The sequence below is a fragment of the Xiphophorus hellerii genome, chromosome 10 (genome assembly GCF_003331165.1).
Source record: "Xiphophorus hellerii strain 12219 chromosome 10, Xiphophorus_hellerii-4.1, whole genome shotgun sequence".
NCBI classification, from domain to species: Eukaryota; Metazoa; Chordata; class Actinopteri; order Cyprinodontiformes; family Poeciliidae; genus Xiphophorus; species Xiphophorus hellerii.
The window spans coordinates 10,095,416-10,112,498 of NC_045681.1; the positions used below are offsets into that span (position 1 = coordinate 10,095,416).

Sequence of the window (17,083 nt, forward strand, 5' to 3'; positions counted from 1 at the left end):
TTATAAGTGAAATAATCTCTCAGTGAAACTATACTTAAAAAAAAAAAATCAATATTAAAGTTATTGACCTAAAACAAGCTCCTATATTTTGCTGAAAAGTTACTTGTAAGTACATTTTAATTTTATTTCTAATCAAGATATTTTCACTACAAACTAGACCACTGTATGCTGTTTTTGCAGTTTTTCTTTTCGAGTTAAAAAAAATAAACTTTATTTTAACTTAGAGATGCCTATTTAGCTCCACTCGACATTTTAATCAGAGCAAGTGAATGAAAAACCAGACATGTTTGATCTAATAAAGTTTTATTTTCTTAGAAATGGCAAGTTTTCAGTTTTCTTTTGTCTTTCTAAGAAAGTATACCCCTTTTTGAATTTCAACTAGCATCTACTAATGGTTATTGAATACTTCACAATATATTAAGTCTAGATGTTATGGTACATGCATACGATTCAGGCTGCATGAGGAGCCAAAGTCACCACGATACACTGGGAGGAGGGCAGAAACGGGTGGGGACGGGGGGATACAGGGCGCTGCAGACTGACCAGGTTCCAGTTAAAAAGGGGGCTGTAGCGCCCCCTATTGAAACCCTCTCCACAAAACACTGACTGCATCAACATATAAACACACACGCACACAAAGTTTGCACTGTACACGACACACATTTACACACACCTCTTTATACAAGTGTGGAGCTCCTCCACCGGCCATTTAAACTAACTCACAGGAGAGGGTTTAGTGTTAACAAGCTTCTCTTTCACAGAAAGAAATTCACCACTGGAACCTTTCAGCTTCTGCAGTCCGACGTGGCGGGAGGCGGGGACGGGAAGGGACGCTAACCAAAGGAAAAAAAAAAAAAAAATTATTATAATAATATATAATAAAATAAAAGACATTCAAATACAGTCAGCTTTTTGCTTGAAAATACAAAACTACATGAGAAAGCATTGAAATAAAATCCATTCATCAGAACATATATATATATATATTTTTTAAAAAAGCCCAAGTGCTCCATCTCTCTCTCTCTCTCTCACACACACACACATACACACCCCCACGCACACGCACGATCAATCTTTTCCTTTTTTTTTTAATCCAATGGGGATGGCAGCTGCGAGGAAGCAGGAAGTCTTTTTAACCGCAGTTCGCAAGAGGATTAGCTGTGTGGAGATCTTCATGCTTTAAGTGCCACCAGGTGGACCTCGAAAGCCCCTCAGAATAACCTGCCCTTCCCAGTCTTCTTTGTTTACAGTCTGCAGCGAGGAATCGCTTCAGGAAGCTCCACGGCTCCCTCTAGTGACCCCCTGCAGCGAGTGCGGCTGACGCCAGATGAAGCTGCTTCCTCTGCAGCCTCTTTCACTGAGAGCGCTGAGCTCAGAGTCTCTCTGGGTCCTTATAGCTGCAGGCGGATGCACGTTTAGAACTGGGTGTATGTGAGTGTGTGTGTGTGTGTAGCTGTGTGTAATGCAATGTGTTTGTTTGCTTATCTGAGGGCGTTAACTCGAGCCGCCACCTTCAGTTATGTTGTAGCGTGTTGGACTCGATGGGAGGTGCCGAGTCGTACAGAGTGTCCGTGTCATGTGTGGGCTCTCCGGCCAGCGTACACGGGTTGGACAACGTTCCCGCGCCGCAGTCACAGAAAAACCTGGAGGAGAGCGTGAATCAATAAAATTAACATCTACAGGTGACCTAATGTGCTCTATAAAACTTGAGGAAAACCATGAAACTCGTAGTTTAATTACGTTTTTAATAAAAGTTTTAAATTAAGATATCTGTCCTTTAAAGAAATGTCAAATGCAAGATTTTCTCAAAGTCTGGAGGCATTTTTCTAAAGAGCTTTAGAAACAAAATGAAGGAAACATCAGAACAAACATAAATTTAACTGACAAAATTTAAAAGTAAAGAACGAAAGAAGCTCACCGATCGTGTCGTATAAACTCTACGTCGTGTCCTTGGTGACACTTTTTGATGCAGTTAACACAGATGGCATTCCTATCTGTTGTATTACAGGTGTGACACCTAGAAAACCAAATAAATAATTTAAATAAAAACTTAAAACTGCTATAAAAATTATAAATCAGATCTATTTCAATTTTTTTTACCTATAGAAGTCGTGCATGGGGTAACTGGTGTAGCTGGAGATCTTGTAGAGACACTGTCCTCTGCTCACCGCCTTCTCAATGGCGTCCTGATTATTCTGAATTTTATTATCTGACAGGGAACATTTAATAGTTAGTAAGCAGATATAAACCGCAAAAACATAAAATAAAGTATTTTTGGTTGAGCTTCTTTGTACACTTGAAATAAGACAAAATCTACAACTTTTTGCAAAATATAGGAGCTTGTTTAAGTCAATAAATCCTTAATATTGATAAAAAAAATTACTACCCTGCCAAAATAAAAAAGTCTTGTTATAAGTGAAATAATCAGCCATTGGAACTGGTATATTTTTATCAATATTAAGTCGATATTTACTTTAACAAGCTCCATACTTGCTGAAAAGCTACTTATAAGTTAGTTTTGCCTTATTTCAAGTATACAAAGATATTTCCACTAGAAAATTTTAAAATATTTGATAAAGTTTGTTGATTTTGCAGTGTAGCACAACCACAACATGCCCAGCTGTAATGAATATAAACAAGCTCTTACCTTTCATGGTGACATTAACTCCTGAGGCCAGAAAAAGCCCCCCGAAGCGGTTGTTGAAGATCTGGTTGCCCTCCAATGTTGCCGTTGCGTGGTTAGTAATTTCAATACCTGGTTTAGTGAATGACAAGTCAACTGTAAGCCAAAAGGAGACCAAATGATTATTTTATGATCTAGAAGAGTCTGTGAAGCCAACCTGCAGCAAAGCCGTCAAAAATGCGGTTCTTGCGGAGCGTGGGATGGCTGTTGGTGCTGATGAGCACGCCGGCCTGCGCGTTCCTGAAGATGTCGTTCTCTTCTAGCAGACCTGCAGGGAAGATGTTTCTTCATATGTTTCAACAGAACATGTTGGGGACATCTACATTCAATAAATCATCATGATTGAAACAGAAGGCAAGCTGCACTAAATCTAGGGCTGCAAGTTATCGGTTGAGGAGTTAATTTAAAGTTGATTGATCTTATTGAGCATTTTGTTCTTTTGCATCAAGAGGGCTGACTGTCGTTCGATAACATAATGGGCTAATTTTTTCAGAATATGCTGGATTAAAAAAGAAACATTTTCTCACCTGTGTTAAACACTGACTGAATAAAAAGAAAATTGTGATTCTCACATTATTAACTTAAACATATTTATAAAACATAACAAAACAGGAGCCTCTGAGGTTACCGAATGTAAAAACAGAAGATGAAAAAAATTAAATATATGAAACTCTTAATTTAGAGATGTATTTGCTCTTGACGAGCAAGAGCAAACAGCGAATGATAAAACTTCGCTCCATGAAGTTCATTAAGTCACAAGAGTCATCAAAATCAACCGTGCTTATTGGCAAGATGCTTTCTTCCCATCTTGTTACAATTTTTCTCCGTTAGTAAATCTGTAATTTTTGATTGAGAAGTTGGTGCTGCTTCGGCTGAATGAGAGCCGTTAAGGAGCTTGTTGAGTATTTATATTTAAAAACAGAACCGCATAAAGCCCGTTTTGCAGCTCACACAGTCTCTGTTGGAATCGTTTCTCTGTTCTAGTATGACCCCGCCATGTTTGTTTCTGTATCAACTGGCTTACGGCTGGCCAGTGACGCCCTCTGCTGGATAGTGGCTAAACTACAACATTTAAAGAAGGTCTGAGCTGACGTTATTAGTTTGTGGAACTAATTTAAATCTAATAAACCATACATTTAATTAACATTTGTGAACATTTGTGAGTACGCTCGATCTTGTGACAGCTGAGTTTCTGTACCTCGGCCTCCGTTGAAGATGCAGATGCCTCCATCTCTGCCATCATGGATCTTGTTCCTCCTCAATGTGGGGTTGCTGTCTGTCTTGATCCACACTCCCGCCATGGCGTTGTCAAAGATTTCATTGTCCTCGATGAAGCCCAACCCTGCGACATAACAGCAGCGTTAGATGAAGCTTTGACTCCACGTTAGACGTCCCTCTGGTGCCGTGAGACGTAAATACGAACCTGAGTTGTAGACCAAAATCCCTCCATTCTGCCCTCCCCAGATCTTATTGCGCCGTATCTTTGGGTTGCTTCCCGTCCTGCAGATCAAAACAGACTCAATTATTTTCTGCTGATTTCAATGGAAGACGAGTTTCAATACATGATTGAATAAAATAATCTAGTTTTAATCAACTTCAAAGTATGGATACTTTATGAATGATGGCTTTCAGAGACCCTGACTCACCTCAAAAATCCCTTAATAGGTCTGAGTGATACGACTTAAAAATAAAATCTCTGACTTTTTTCAAACCAGATCTGATTTGAATCATTTTTAATGGGTTTCTTTTCTAAAAAAGAATTTACAAATAACATAAAATATTTCAAAAAGTGGCTTTTACTCCAATCATCCCTTTAATGAGTTAGACGATTAAAGGGACCATTATACTAGGTTACAACAATATAGTCACAATTAACATCAATTACAGGAACAATGTCCTAAAATTACAAGAAAAAATTTTTAATGAGAAAAAATTGTTAGCTTTTGTATTTTAGTTCCCATTAAAAAACTACTAATTTAATAAAGGTTAATTTTACTGCACTGCAGAGACACTTGGGTGTTAATTATATACATAGTATTGATTTCTATAGGATTACTGTAGCCTGGGACTAGGATTATGTTTTGGCAAGGACCTAAATGATCCTATTTGAAATTTGGGACTGAAAGAAAAATATCTTCATCTCATTCAGTGTTTTCATTGAATACACTATTAAGAGTCGTTACCTTATCTGTACACCAGAGTACATGTGATTGTAGATGTCATTGTCTTCCAACACACCGTGGCCATTGTCATAGAAATACACGCCAACCTAAAGGACAAAAAAAACATTCAATTAGTGGCAAAAAGAAAAAAAGGCCAGTTTACCTTTTACATATTTCTGAAAGCTAGAAATACTTTCACAACACTTTAGCATTTTTATGTTTACCAACTTCTGCAATTCAGAAAAAATACAATAGGAAAAATAAACTTATGCAACAAATGGGTATGAAAACAGAAATATGTGGGTATGAACTGGCAGCTCATCCATCCATCTGAATATTTAAGGAAACTTCCACAGTTTACTGTTTACGTTTTTATTTTTTTAATAGTACAGTATTTTTTCAATAAGAAGAAGGTTTTTGAATCCAAGACGAATATCACACATAGGCCTGTCACAATAACAAATTTTCGCTAGACGATAAATTGTCCCAGAAGTTATCAATATAAATGATAATATTGCTTTGAGACAGTTTTGAAGTAATATAATGTCATAATAATGCAAAAACATATTTTCAAAGATAAATTTTTTTTAACTCTAATGAACATTTAACAATGGAAATGGAGGATATTTGAACTATGTCTAAATACTAAACATAAACAGACAACAAATAAAATTAATTATGAAGTCTCTGAAAACAAATTTGGTAGAGAGAGAGAGAAATTGGAAAAATAATAAGAAATTAATGAGCTCTTTTTAACTTATATGAGATTAATTGATTTATTGTGACAGGCCTAAATGCTCGTGTCTTTTTAAGCAGAAAATGATGTTTTGTCAAGTTGATAGAAATGATCATTTTCTTAAACCAGCCACTGTGGCTACTGAATTTTTTTTTATATATTTGCTAAAACCTCATTATTTGTTTTCTGTGAAAGACAGGAAAAGTCTGATATGCAGTAATAGAAACGTAAATAAATCAAAAGTAAGAAATAAATGCAGTTTGTGTACCTGTTTGCCGCTGTGGATGCGGTTCTTACGGAGGACAGGAGTGCTCCCTGTGGTCACCCAAACTCCAGCCAACGTGTTGCTGTAAACCTCGTTCTCCTCAATCACTCCCTGGCCTTTCTCATGCTGAAATTAAGCACAGGACCGCTCATCATAGGATCACATTTCTCCCCCTGCTAGAATAGATTTGGACAAAGATTTAAGGAGTGTATTTACCACATAGATGCCTCCATGCTGCCCATCGTGGATTTTGTTGTGCCTTACAATGGGACAGCTGTTTGTTCGGATCTGGATCCCAGCCAAGGCGTTACCATAGATGTCATTACTTTCTATTAACCCACGGCCATCTCCAAATATGTACACTCCACCTTGGTTACCGTTGAATATAGCATTTCCACTGAAAATAAGAGGAAGGATTAAGGTGAAACACAATGAGACAAACCCAAAACAGAGTTTGTACACTTTTTAAGAATTTTCAAGGTCAGTTTTCAAACTTTTCCAGCACCAAAGAGATGAAAACAACACAAATGAACTAAAAAAAAAAGCTTCAATTCTTTTTCAAGGATTCCAAGCACCCATACCAACTCTGCTTCTGGGACGTCTGTGTTCTTACCGTATCGTCGGGTCGCTGTTGGACGTGATCCAAACACCAGCGAAGTTATTGGCATAGATTTTGTTTTCTATAAATTGGCCCCGCCCCTTTTCATGGACGTAGATGCCTCCCGTTTGGCCGTGGTGGATCTCGCAGCGGACCACTGTGGGGTTGGCGTACGCCTTCACCTCAAAGCCAGCTATGCGATTTCTATGGATGTTACAGTTCTCAAAGTAACCCTATAACAAATGGGGGGAAAAAAACACAGGTGAGGCTGTGTGAAGGAGTTGCTCGGAGTAAGAAGTAAAAAGTGTCGTAGCTGCATTCACCATGCCGTGATCGAACGTGAACACTCCTACATCTCGTCCGTGATGAATGTGGTTACGCCTAATGATGGGGTTACCGTGGTTCTTCACCCAAATTCCTGCCAGCGCGTTGTTGCTGATTTCATTGTCCTCATAAATGCCCTGCAAAGACAAAAAGCTTTCGGTCGGCGAGACTCTTTGTGTTGCATGTCGTTGGTTAAAATGTGCCGTTTGATTTTACCTGTGCGTGGTCTGTGATGTACAGACCCACGTTCTCACAGTCGCTGATGTTGCAGTGTTTGATGGTTGGACAGGCGCCCTGTCCGCTCACACACACGGCTGAACCCACTGGACACAAAGATGGAAATAAAGGTCTTACAAAACTAGAGATGCACCGATCCGATACTAATATCTGTACCCGGTATAAAAAAAACTAAATCTAGATCGGGTTTCTGTGATAATGTGGCAGATCTATTAAGTCTAATTCTGTGCTTTGTGTTTTCAGCTACATCATACTTTATTTATTTTACATTATATTTATTATTCCTAATTGTACTTTCTGAATCATTTGAAAGAGTTTATTGCAGATTATTTTACAAAAGGTAGACAACCTTTGGATTTTTTCAGTTTCTTTATCATTAATGCTACATTTTCTGTTTTACTCCTAATTGTACTGACTGAACAAATTAAAGTTGTTCTTACATCTTTGACCAAACTTGTGTAGCTATTGGTGTGTTTAAGTGTTGTACTGGTGCAGAGTTATCAAGCGAATTTGCAATTTAGTACATTTATGTCTGTGTTAAAAAACAACAAAAACATTTCAAGTCAATTCAGTACTGTTTTCACGTATCGTATCGGCCGATAATAAACCTCAAATCCCTGCACAAAACATTCAAAAACCTAAAAAAATTGCATCTTTTTCTATATAAATATACATATTTTAAAACTTTAATAATATATTCATGGAAAGCACAGATCTAGAGTGTATTTGGAAGGTGTCTGTATAGACTAGAACAGTGCTGTCCAAACTTTTAGCCCTGTAGGCCAAAACTGGCAAATTTAAAGTGGCCACAAAATTCATTACATTAAAAATACAAAAATTAGTTTATTGTATTTTTTTCCTGCTCAACAATAAACATATTTTTATGAAGTTTGTGTATCATTAAAGATACAAAACATAAAGAGGCCTCTTCAAATTCATTGTAAGACTGATTACTAACAGCATCACCTTCCACAACGACTCTGAAGGTACTTTGATGATGACGACATTAAATTTCCCTTTGTGATAAATAAATGCATCAAATCTAAAACTTCTCACCGTTTTTGATCTATAAACCCATCAACCAGCAGAATGAGAAAAAGATTTGCATCATGAGCTCTGATGCAGTAATGGGTATTGACATGTAATTCTTTCATTTCATTTTTGTGAGTTATTGTGTCCATTTCTCGGCAGGATGATTTAACTTTTTCAATCCACAGAGAGATTTCTACATTAAAACGCAAAAAGAGTTTGCTTCATCTGAAAAATTCCAACGGTTTCTAAAAGGGGAGACGTTTCGCTTTCCAGCCACTATCGGGTTATTATGGAAATTAATCTGAAGGGCACTCTGTTAATGGACGGTAAATTGCAAGAATAACTTGCTAGCTATTGACAGTTAGAGTTGTTATGGAGAATTGGGCAAATATATATTTACTCACATGACATTTAAAGAACTGCGTACACTTAAAATAAGCAAAAATATCCAGGAGGAGATTTTAAACGTATGTCTAAAAGAGTTAAAGTGTACAAATACTAAACCAGGAATGTTCTTCAATCAACTATCAATCCAGACTATAATCCAAACTGAAAACCAAGTAAAAAATGCAATTTGAAAAATAAAATAACTTGATTAAACACCAGTTCAGACATGTGACCAAAAAACAAGTGTTTGCACTTTACTTTCTCATTTTTATTACCTGCTAAACTAAAGTAAGCAAGTTTGAAATGTCCACTATTAAATGTCAGTTTACTAGACCAAATATAGGGATCATTTCTACTTATCACAAACTAAAATCCTTTCAGTACACGCTACTGCTGCAAAGTGTGGGTTGATCAGATTATAAGGAAATGTGATGAAGCGTCCTCTGACTGGAACAGGAGGCGTTGGTGTGTGTGGTTACCTGTACATGTGGAGCGGATGATGCAGTGGTCGATGTTGGGGCTGCAGTTGACTGTGATCTCCAGACAGTGGTGGGCGTTGTGATGCTGCGCCGATTTATCATCTGGATTAAACTGAAGAGGGAACAGAAGCTGAGGTCAGACAGAGGACAAGAGTGCAGACAGCACTTCTGTCTGCCCACCACATCCACACGGCACTCTAAGTGTTGGAGCCGCTAACAGTTCAGAGTTATAATATAATGAGGAAATAGGATGATTATAGTTCGAACCATTTGGTTAACCTTGCTTAATAGAGAGCACATACTGCTATTCTTTTGCCTTGGGGAACTCTAGAGAAATAAAAGCCAAAGCAAACAACATATCCACAAAGATACATTATTATAATACTGAATGACTCTTGGACCTTATAGGCTTTGTTTTTCAGTCAGAGAGTGCTAAGGCCAGTCTAACTCCCCCTTTCTACAGTCATTTTTGATATCATATCTATAAAAACTGGTTCAAAGTCTTTGAATCAGTTTTTATAAGTACTTCAATCATTGCAGATCTCAATAAAATCAGTGTAGTCCCAAGTTATTCCACTGTATTAACAGCACAGGATTTTAAGACTTATAACTACTGTGTTTTTAAGTCATAACACTGAAAATGGACCAATTACTAAACTTCAGGGTTAGTTTTTTGATCTCCTTTTACCTGATAAGATTTTAGCGGACCCGTTTTAATTGAACTCTAGTTCATTTGTCTAGAAATCTGGTTCGTTTGTGAAGGTATGAATGTGCAATCGAACTCTGACGTGGACCAAAAAAAGCGAACTCTGGTATGCTTAAAAACCTAGGCTTCGATTCAGTTGAATGAACCGCGGTGCGTTTTGAATGCACATGTGGATGCAATGGCATTCTGGGTAAATACGACGAATTAGCAAACATGCGGGCGTAGCACTAGAGGGAGAAATGGCTCATGGTCTTTTATTAAAAGAAAAGAAAAATCCTCTTAACGAGTAAAATCTCACACCACTCCATTTTTGTTAACATTTTATAAAGTAGGAAGCTGCGGTCTTGCGTTGTGAGCTCAGTTTCACAAACCCACTCCTGATTATTATGTAACCTGCAGATATATTAAATGACTTAAACATAACATCTAATGGCTAAAAAAAACATATCTACTTTTTCACAGCACTGTATATTATTCTACACTTTTTGTCATTTATTTTAGTGCCGAGGCTACAGTGTCGTGAGAGAGTAGTCTCTCTTAAACATGGTTTTCATATATTTCAAAATAATTGTGAGATTGACATCTTAGACCCTGCACACATTTTTTAAAAAATGCGTACAGAAGTCGAACATGTCATACTGCAAACTTGATATCAATAAAACCTTAGATATAACTCATGTCAGACTGCTTGACTTATTACTGGAGTCGAACCCCAAAAAGGGTGAGAAAAGGAAGTGCAAAAGGAGAAAGATGTGGATACAGTCACAGCTTTTCAAAATAAGACAATCATCAGCTGTATGTTGCAGCAGACACCCTGTAAGATCCTCCCAGAAAATGTCACACTACTTGATGTAACACTCGCACTGAACGACCACAAATCTATAATTCACACTGACAGAAATTCTCTTACAATTTCTTCATGAAAAAAAGATTGTCTGAGACAGAAGGTAATTGAGCAGCGAGAACCTGGATTAAAACTGGCTTAACATCTTATATTAGCAATTAGCATAGCTAGCTTTACCAAAACAGCAGTCTCTGTGTGAATACTGGAGAGAATGCACACACAGTTATTTATGCAAAACTTTCCAAAAGGCTTTCAACATTTCAAAATTCATGTAACGAGCTCACTGGAAGCTTTTTCTGATAGGAGAAAAAAACAAAACAAAACTGGATTTCTTAGTAAAATCAGAAACCTGAAAACATCCAAATCTGTAATTTTTGTAGATTAACTATACATTTTCTTTTAGTCAGACAGAAAACGCCATGTTCTAAACTAATAATTGTATTCCTTATTATGAATTAGTACTAAAAATATTTGTATTTATTATGACAACATTAAGAAAAATATGACAAGAGGGTATTCGTTTACCTTAATGGTCATGAACCCCACATATGCATCCTCTGAACCCTCCATGAAGACAAATGTTGAATCTCTAGTATTCTCTATGACGACTTTGTCTGCTACTTTACCAGGTGCTGAGAGGAAAGCGGAGACCATCCATTAAACAGAGAGGTTAGTAAGCATATAGACTGCCTATAGAGGAATGATCAAATCTTCAGCGTCTTTTTATGATGGCCACTACCTGCACCAATCATGGTGATGGGAGACTCTATATAAATCCACTCATCGGTATAGATGCCAGAATGAACAAAGATGAGACCATCAAAATGGGCTTCTTGAACACCTCCGAGAGCGTCCTCAATGGTGTCATAATACTGCGAGAGGAGAGACACAAACACTTTCAGGCAAAACAAGCGCATCCTTCGACAATTTAGAGAAGTGATGCCATTCACATCGACGGTAATCAACCGTTTTGTCTTCCAGCTGAGAGTTTGGACCTACCAGCATATTCTCTCTGCCTTTGTATCGGCCGGGGTTACTGTAAAAATGTTCAGCGAAACCGGGCTTTACATGTGCACCTTTGTACTGCAACACAAAAACACAATGCAAAAAGATCAAAACTGGTGAATGTGGGTTGGATATCAGTTTCTGCAGATAACTTTGCTTGTTAAAAGGCGATAAAAGTGAAAACATCATCAATGCTGATATACAAATGCTTCAAACCCAGACGGTATAATGAGAGGTAATAATTTTCACAAAGATAGCAGGGTACTCAGCAGTAGATTCTTCAAAACTAGATATCCTGACTAGTTATGAGGCTACTACAACACCGTTTACATCTGCAGTCATAGCACTCCTCTGGTTTAAAGTCATATTGATGAGAAGCAGAGAAAACCAGAGTGACCTGGGTTTTTTTTATCTATATGAGGTAAAGAGTAGCGCAGCACTGCTCCTTCCAGTGTTACTACTTTTAATTTGTTTTTATGAAACACTGTTTAATATATTTCTTAAAACAAGAGAAGCACCAAACAACTTTTATTAAAATAACGCTGCCTTCAAATTACAATAAACGAGCCTCAAGAGGTACAGCCAATTTGCAAGCTGGCTACCGGAGCAGATAGCCCAACTAAGTACCCAGCAAACAGTTATACAGAGCAAGATTGCAAACGTGTTACACTGTGGCAATAAGCAGTTGAAAACCAAAGCTAAACATTGCCAGCATTTATTCTATATTTTTGATTATGAAAAATTAAACATTACAAGGCATAGTACTTTCAAATTAATTAGGTCAATTAATTAGTGCTTTTCAGTTTAATTAAAGCAAATAAGATTTCCATTTGAAATATATGTAAAACTTGTAATAATAGAGTAAAAACGTTGTTTTAGCTGAAAGGTTTCAAACAGTGAGAATCTCATTCTGTCCAACGCCTGACCCAGACGTTATAAACTAAAACCACTGACAAACGAAAGGAAGCTGAAACACTAATTACAAATCTATTCAATACGAATAGTTGAGATAATTTTTAGAGTATTTTTATACATGACCAAATATTACTGATAAAAGCCCATTAAGGTTGTTGAACCAGTTTAAATAATAAAAGGCCTTTCAGAAGCTTATACAAAATATTTTTTAACAAAAAACAAACGGATTATAAGAAGTCTGAACAACAGCACCTTGTTGCTGGGGTGTCCAAACTGAACAAAGCATTAGATAAAGATAAATTTATAAATTAATTAACAAAGTTGTACTAACCAGCTGCTGAAAGCTCTCTTTCCAGGGGTTTGGATGCTCATGCTCCTCAGGGCTGACCTGGTAAAACCGGCCGGGCTCAGGATGCATCATGGGACGCGTGTATTCAAAAACCTCCATGTATAGCCGTTTCCTTGAAATAGGGAAAGGAAATGAATGGAATCTTATAGGTCTACTTTGCTTATAACTTAGGATATAAAGTCAGATGATACAAATCATCTTACCATAGGATGGGGTCGTTTGCTAGCTGGCTGAATCTCTTGCACACGCAGGCCGCCTGGCAAAGGTCCTGCTCCAGTAAGTAAGAGAAAATCTTCAAAACCACCTCATCTGGAAGCTTCTGCTGCAGATACTGCTCTGCTGGGGCTGCTAAAAATATACAAATACACAAAAAAGGCAGTGTAAGTCTGAAGAAAAGGTCAACATTACAGTACGGATGGACTGTAATGCAACAGCGCAAGAGTGGATCTCAGCAAAAAGAAAAAGAAAGAAAAACTAAATCAAACAAGTAAACGCTGCCCATCATGCTGAAGAGCTTAAACACACCTGGAAGGTCGTGGGTCTTACCGGACACTCGTGCCCGCTTGGCTCGATGACCGAAGGCATCTGTTGATGAAGTTGAAGCTCCCTGAAAATGCAGCAGAGATTTAAAGCTCAGAGGGATTCAAAAGTGAATATGACAATAAATCAGTGTCTCTCCCCTCTTCACGCAGCAGATTTGCTGCGTGAAGATCTGCTGCAATCTGCAGCAAAGCACAAGCGCAACAGCGTTCACGCTCACCTCCATCGGGCCCTTGCTGGGGCAGGCAGAGGCAGTGGCAGAAGCAGTGGCAGAGGCAGCGGTGGTTCTCTTAGGAAGCAGGGTCTTGCGTCGAAGCTGGTAGGGACTGTTCTGAGCGCCGGGGCCGGATTCCTCGATAGCCATTTCTGCTGCAGCGGCCGCAGGAGCCTCCTCATCTAAACAGAAAAGCATTGTGGGTGTTAAGTAGAGATGCAACAATCAACTGGATAGACATCTTAGTACTTTAAAGTGTCAGATTTCCTCCTCTATGCTTTATAGAACTTCCACCATTTTCACACCTTGTAGTCTGGTAGACTCAGTTAGATTGGGAACCAAAATTGCAACATTTTTTACATTTTCAGCTGGGACGGTTTGCTTTCACACTGTGTCAAACAAACCAAAGCGTTTGAAAACCTGTTCAACCCCTTGACTGTGGTGACGCTGCACCAACAACCACTGAAGAAAAAGACACAAAGGTTTGATGCATCAAACACAAAGGTTTGATGTAAACCTGTAAACCTGAAGCATACAGTTATATATATAGAAGAAGGACATTAGTGCAACATTTTTCTTCACAAAATGTAAACAAATGGCATAGCGTCAGATTTTAGTGGTTGTAGGATTTTTGTTTTGTCTTTGCCTAAAGAGCTTGAGCCATTTCTCTCACTAGCAATAAACTCACGCGTTTGTTTAGGTTGTGTTTACCCAGAATGCTATGCACTACAGCTTGCTTTTTTCTGTTAAAGCAAGCTGGTATCCACATACCTATTCAAACCGCACCAGAATCCCTTAAAAACAAACCAAGATCTAGGTTTTTAGGCGAACCAGAGTTTTGCATCAAAGTTTGATTATTTATTCACACGTCTCCAACAAACTGGACTTTCTAGACAAACAAACTAGAATTTGATTAAATCGGACCAAACAGGGCTGGTGTGAATGCACCCAAAGTCAACTGGTAGAATGTACCTTTAATGCACATTTTTGAATATAAAACAATCAGATAAAAGGTTATCCTTTGAAGCATAAATTCAAATAATCCCCTAAATCCCTTATTTTTTTTTGTCAGATTCAAAACTAAAACCTGCAGCACATTTTCTCTATTATGTTATAACCCTAAGAAACAAAATGATCAAAATCAGAGTCACAAGTTCAGAAATCAGAAAATCAGAAATCAGTCAGGAGAAGCTTGATTGATACATCTCTAACCTGAAGCATACAGTTATATGTATAGGTTAGAAAATCTTCTGGCCTTTTTATTGCAACTAATTGAAAAGTAATATGTAAAAAAATGTTTGCTGTTAAAAATTTAATGGAAATACCTCAGATTTTGAACATTCAAACTGAGTATAGATGACAGCGTAAAACGACAGTCACGTTTTCCTGTATTTTTATAAATTTGTTCTTTGATCACTCTTGTGTAATTGCCTTTGGATTATTTCCTTACAAGTAAAATTATATTTCATTCAATTCGTCACAATGTCAAACACAAAGTATACCAATATGGGGGAAAAAAACCCTCTGCCTTTTAGAAATTTTGCCAATTCTTGTGGTGAATACTTTACTTTTAACTATCGGATTTTCAAATATTTTGATGGAAATTAAGGGACAAAATAACCCAGATTTCAAAATACTGTAACCATTTTAAGTGTACACATTAAAAATTCTCAAGTCTCTGAAAGATCTTTTCTTGCTTTTTTAGATGAAAATTATATAAAACTATTTAGAAAGTTTTACTCACTCGCTTATAGAAATACAATTAAAAGCATCTCATATAAGCTATATGCAGCTTAAATATAACTAGAAAAGTTACTATCAGAGGTATGCATTATATTTCTAGTGTCATGCTAAATATTGAAAATAGATTAGACCAGTGGGAAGGACTCCGGCTGCCCTAATACCAACAATATTGCACATTATCATTTTTAAAAAAAATTAACATTTGGTCCAACAAAACTGTGTTCAGTTAGCTAATGTTTTTATGCAGCTATATTTTGAAAAAAGTCTGATTTGATACATAAACACATGCTTGCTAACTTGAGCAAGGTCTTTATTCCATCAAATTTGTATTCTTATTTTATTCAATTTCAGGCTTCAAATGTAAAATGCTTCTGGAAAATAATGTACAAATATTTTATGTTGCCATCAATAGTGGTGAATAAAAGGACAATAAAAAAAGTAAATTAACTGACATTTATTATGGGTACAAAAAAGGAGAACACCACAGATGGTGTGCTGAACATTTTATGACTATGTGTTTTATAATTCTGGCTCTTTCTCATGATTCAATTTACATTGAAGCTTTATAAAAAATAATATCGGCTAATAAAACACACTATCTGTTTAATATTTAACCTCCATATATGATCGTTTAATAGTTATTTTATGACCCACATTAGGTGTTAAAGCAGACAAAGGTTGGTGATTGATAATAGGAGATGCGCTTTCTGCAGATAAACTACCTTTTTTCATGTGTAGTTACCCTGAAAAGATCCTGATCTGTATGCATTTGTCGTTGTCCCAGCCACAACCACACTGGTCTTTTGTGGTGCTGTCAAATCAGGGACAGCAGTCGATGTCGACTGCTAACAGCTAAAAACTGAACTGCGTAGCTGGCAAATCCGCGGTGTAAACAAATCAAGCCGCGACTAGCATAGACCGACAATCCGATAACAAAACGAGCTTCAAACTAACAAATCTGAGGCTATTCGGCTGACCCCGGGTAATTAGCCCAAATCACGCAGTATCCTCTGTCACAGCTGATGTGCGTGTCCTCTCGAGGCAAGAGCAACCAGCTAGCATTGCCCCTGGAGCCGCGGCTAATGTTTTTGTTAACGTTACACCCCAAAAATGGCAGTCCTAAAGGTTTGCACTCGCACAAATTGCTGTGACAGCTGGGAATGCAGCAGCCGACCGGCCACGAAGCTTGTGATTGCGGAGGGTTAGGCCGCCCCGTAAGCTTCAAGCTGGGGAATATATGAGCCATTTATGATGTCCGCCTAGCTATATACGCATTTAGCGAAGACAACCCCCACAACCTCCTCCTCCTAACCTGGTGAGCTAGCTATAGCCCCGATCACTCAAGCCAAACAAAGCGCGGCCTGGCCTGAGCCACAGAGCGAGAAGCCTCGGGTTTTCCTAAAGAAAAAACCCCCGCCGCCTCCAGGCCTGCTAAGTAGCTCGGTAGTGACAAAGAGGGTTACATAAAAGAATGGTTTCGCCTAACAAACCTTTGTTTAAAACCATTAGCTGGCCGTGGCCTAGCTTACCTCTATCCCCGTTGATTCGTTCGGGTTGCACCGGGCGCGGCCTCGATACTCGCCTGGGTCTCCTGTTGGTGGCTCTGAGGGAGTTCATCTGGGGAGTTGGTTGTCGAAAAATACGCCGCTAACCTCGACTGCCCACTGATAAAATGTTGCCCCTCGACTGGAACAGCCCCCCAGACGACCTTTCCCCCAAATATCCCCTCCAATAGCGACCTAAACCTCCCTGTTTTTGGGGTGTAATAGCTGTTTTTTCACCCAGCTCCGTGGTATTTCAGCTAACCCCCGTTTCACTGCTCTGTGCCAGCTCCGTCTCTCTCCGTTGCAGGAGGAGCCATTAA

At 38.1% G+C, this 17,083-nt stretch overlaps 1 protein-coding gene across 2 annotated transcripts; it reads right to left on the minus strand.

Annotated features, from left to right (window-relative positions):
- Positions 1-286: 286 nt before the first annotated feature.
- fbxo11b (F-box protein 11b) lies at positions 287-17,083 on the minus strand. 2 transcript variants are annotated; one of them, XM_032574550.1, is made up of 22 exons: positions 16,749-17,083; positions 13,483-13,658; positions 13,269-13,329; positions 12,926-13,070; positions 12,705-12,834; positions 11,453-11,536; positions 11,193-11,325; positions 10,979-11,085; positions 8,904-9,015; positions 6,985-7,091; positions 6,768-6,905; positions 6,460-6,677; positions 6,063-6,243; positions 5,850-5,972; positions 4,867-4,952; positions 4,107-4,183; positions 3,882-4,025; positions 2,841-2,951; positions 2,648-2,755; positions 2,101-2,209; positions 1,919-2,017; positions 287-1,643 (listed from the first exon to the last, which is right to left on the minus strand). In XM_032574550.1, the coding sequence occupies exons 1-22, from the start codon at positions 16,834-16,836 to the stop codon at positions 1,514-1,516; spliced, it is 2,667 nt and encodes an 888-aa protein (XP_032430441.1). In that variant the 5' UTR covers positions 16,837-17,083; the 3' UTR covers positions 287-1,513. The 2 variants fall into 2 exon arrangements, with proteins under 2 accessions (XP_032430441.1, XP_032430440.1); XM_032574549.1 differs by having other exon boundaries at positions 13,248-13,329.

Coding starts and splice junctions, on each gene's coding strand:
- fbxo11b (XM_032574549.1), bottom strand. CDS start 16,836: ATGAACTCCCTCAGAGCCACCAACAGGAGACCCAGGCGAGTATCGAGG. Junction 5,973..6,062: donor AGCATGGAGGCATCTATGTG/GTAAATACACTC, acceptor GCTTAATTTCAG/CATGAGAAAGGCCAGGGAGT. Junction 2,210..2,647: donor AGTTAATGTCACCATGAAAG/GTAAGAGCTTGT, acceptor GTTCCCTGTCAG/ATAATAAAATTCAGAATAAT.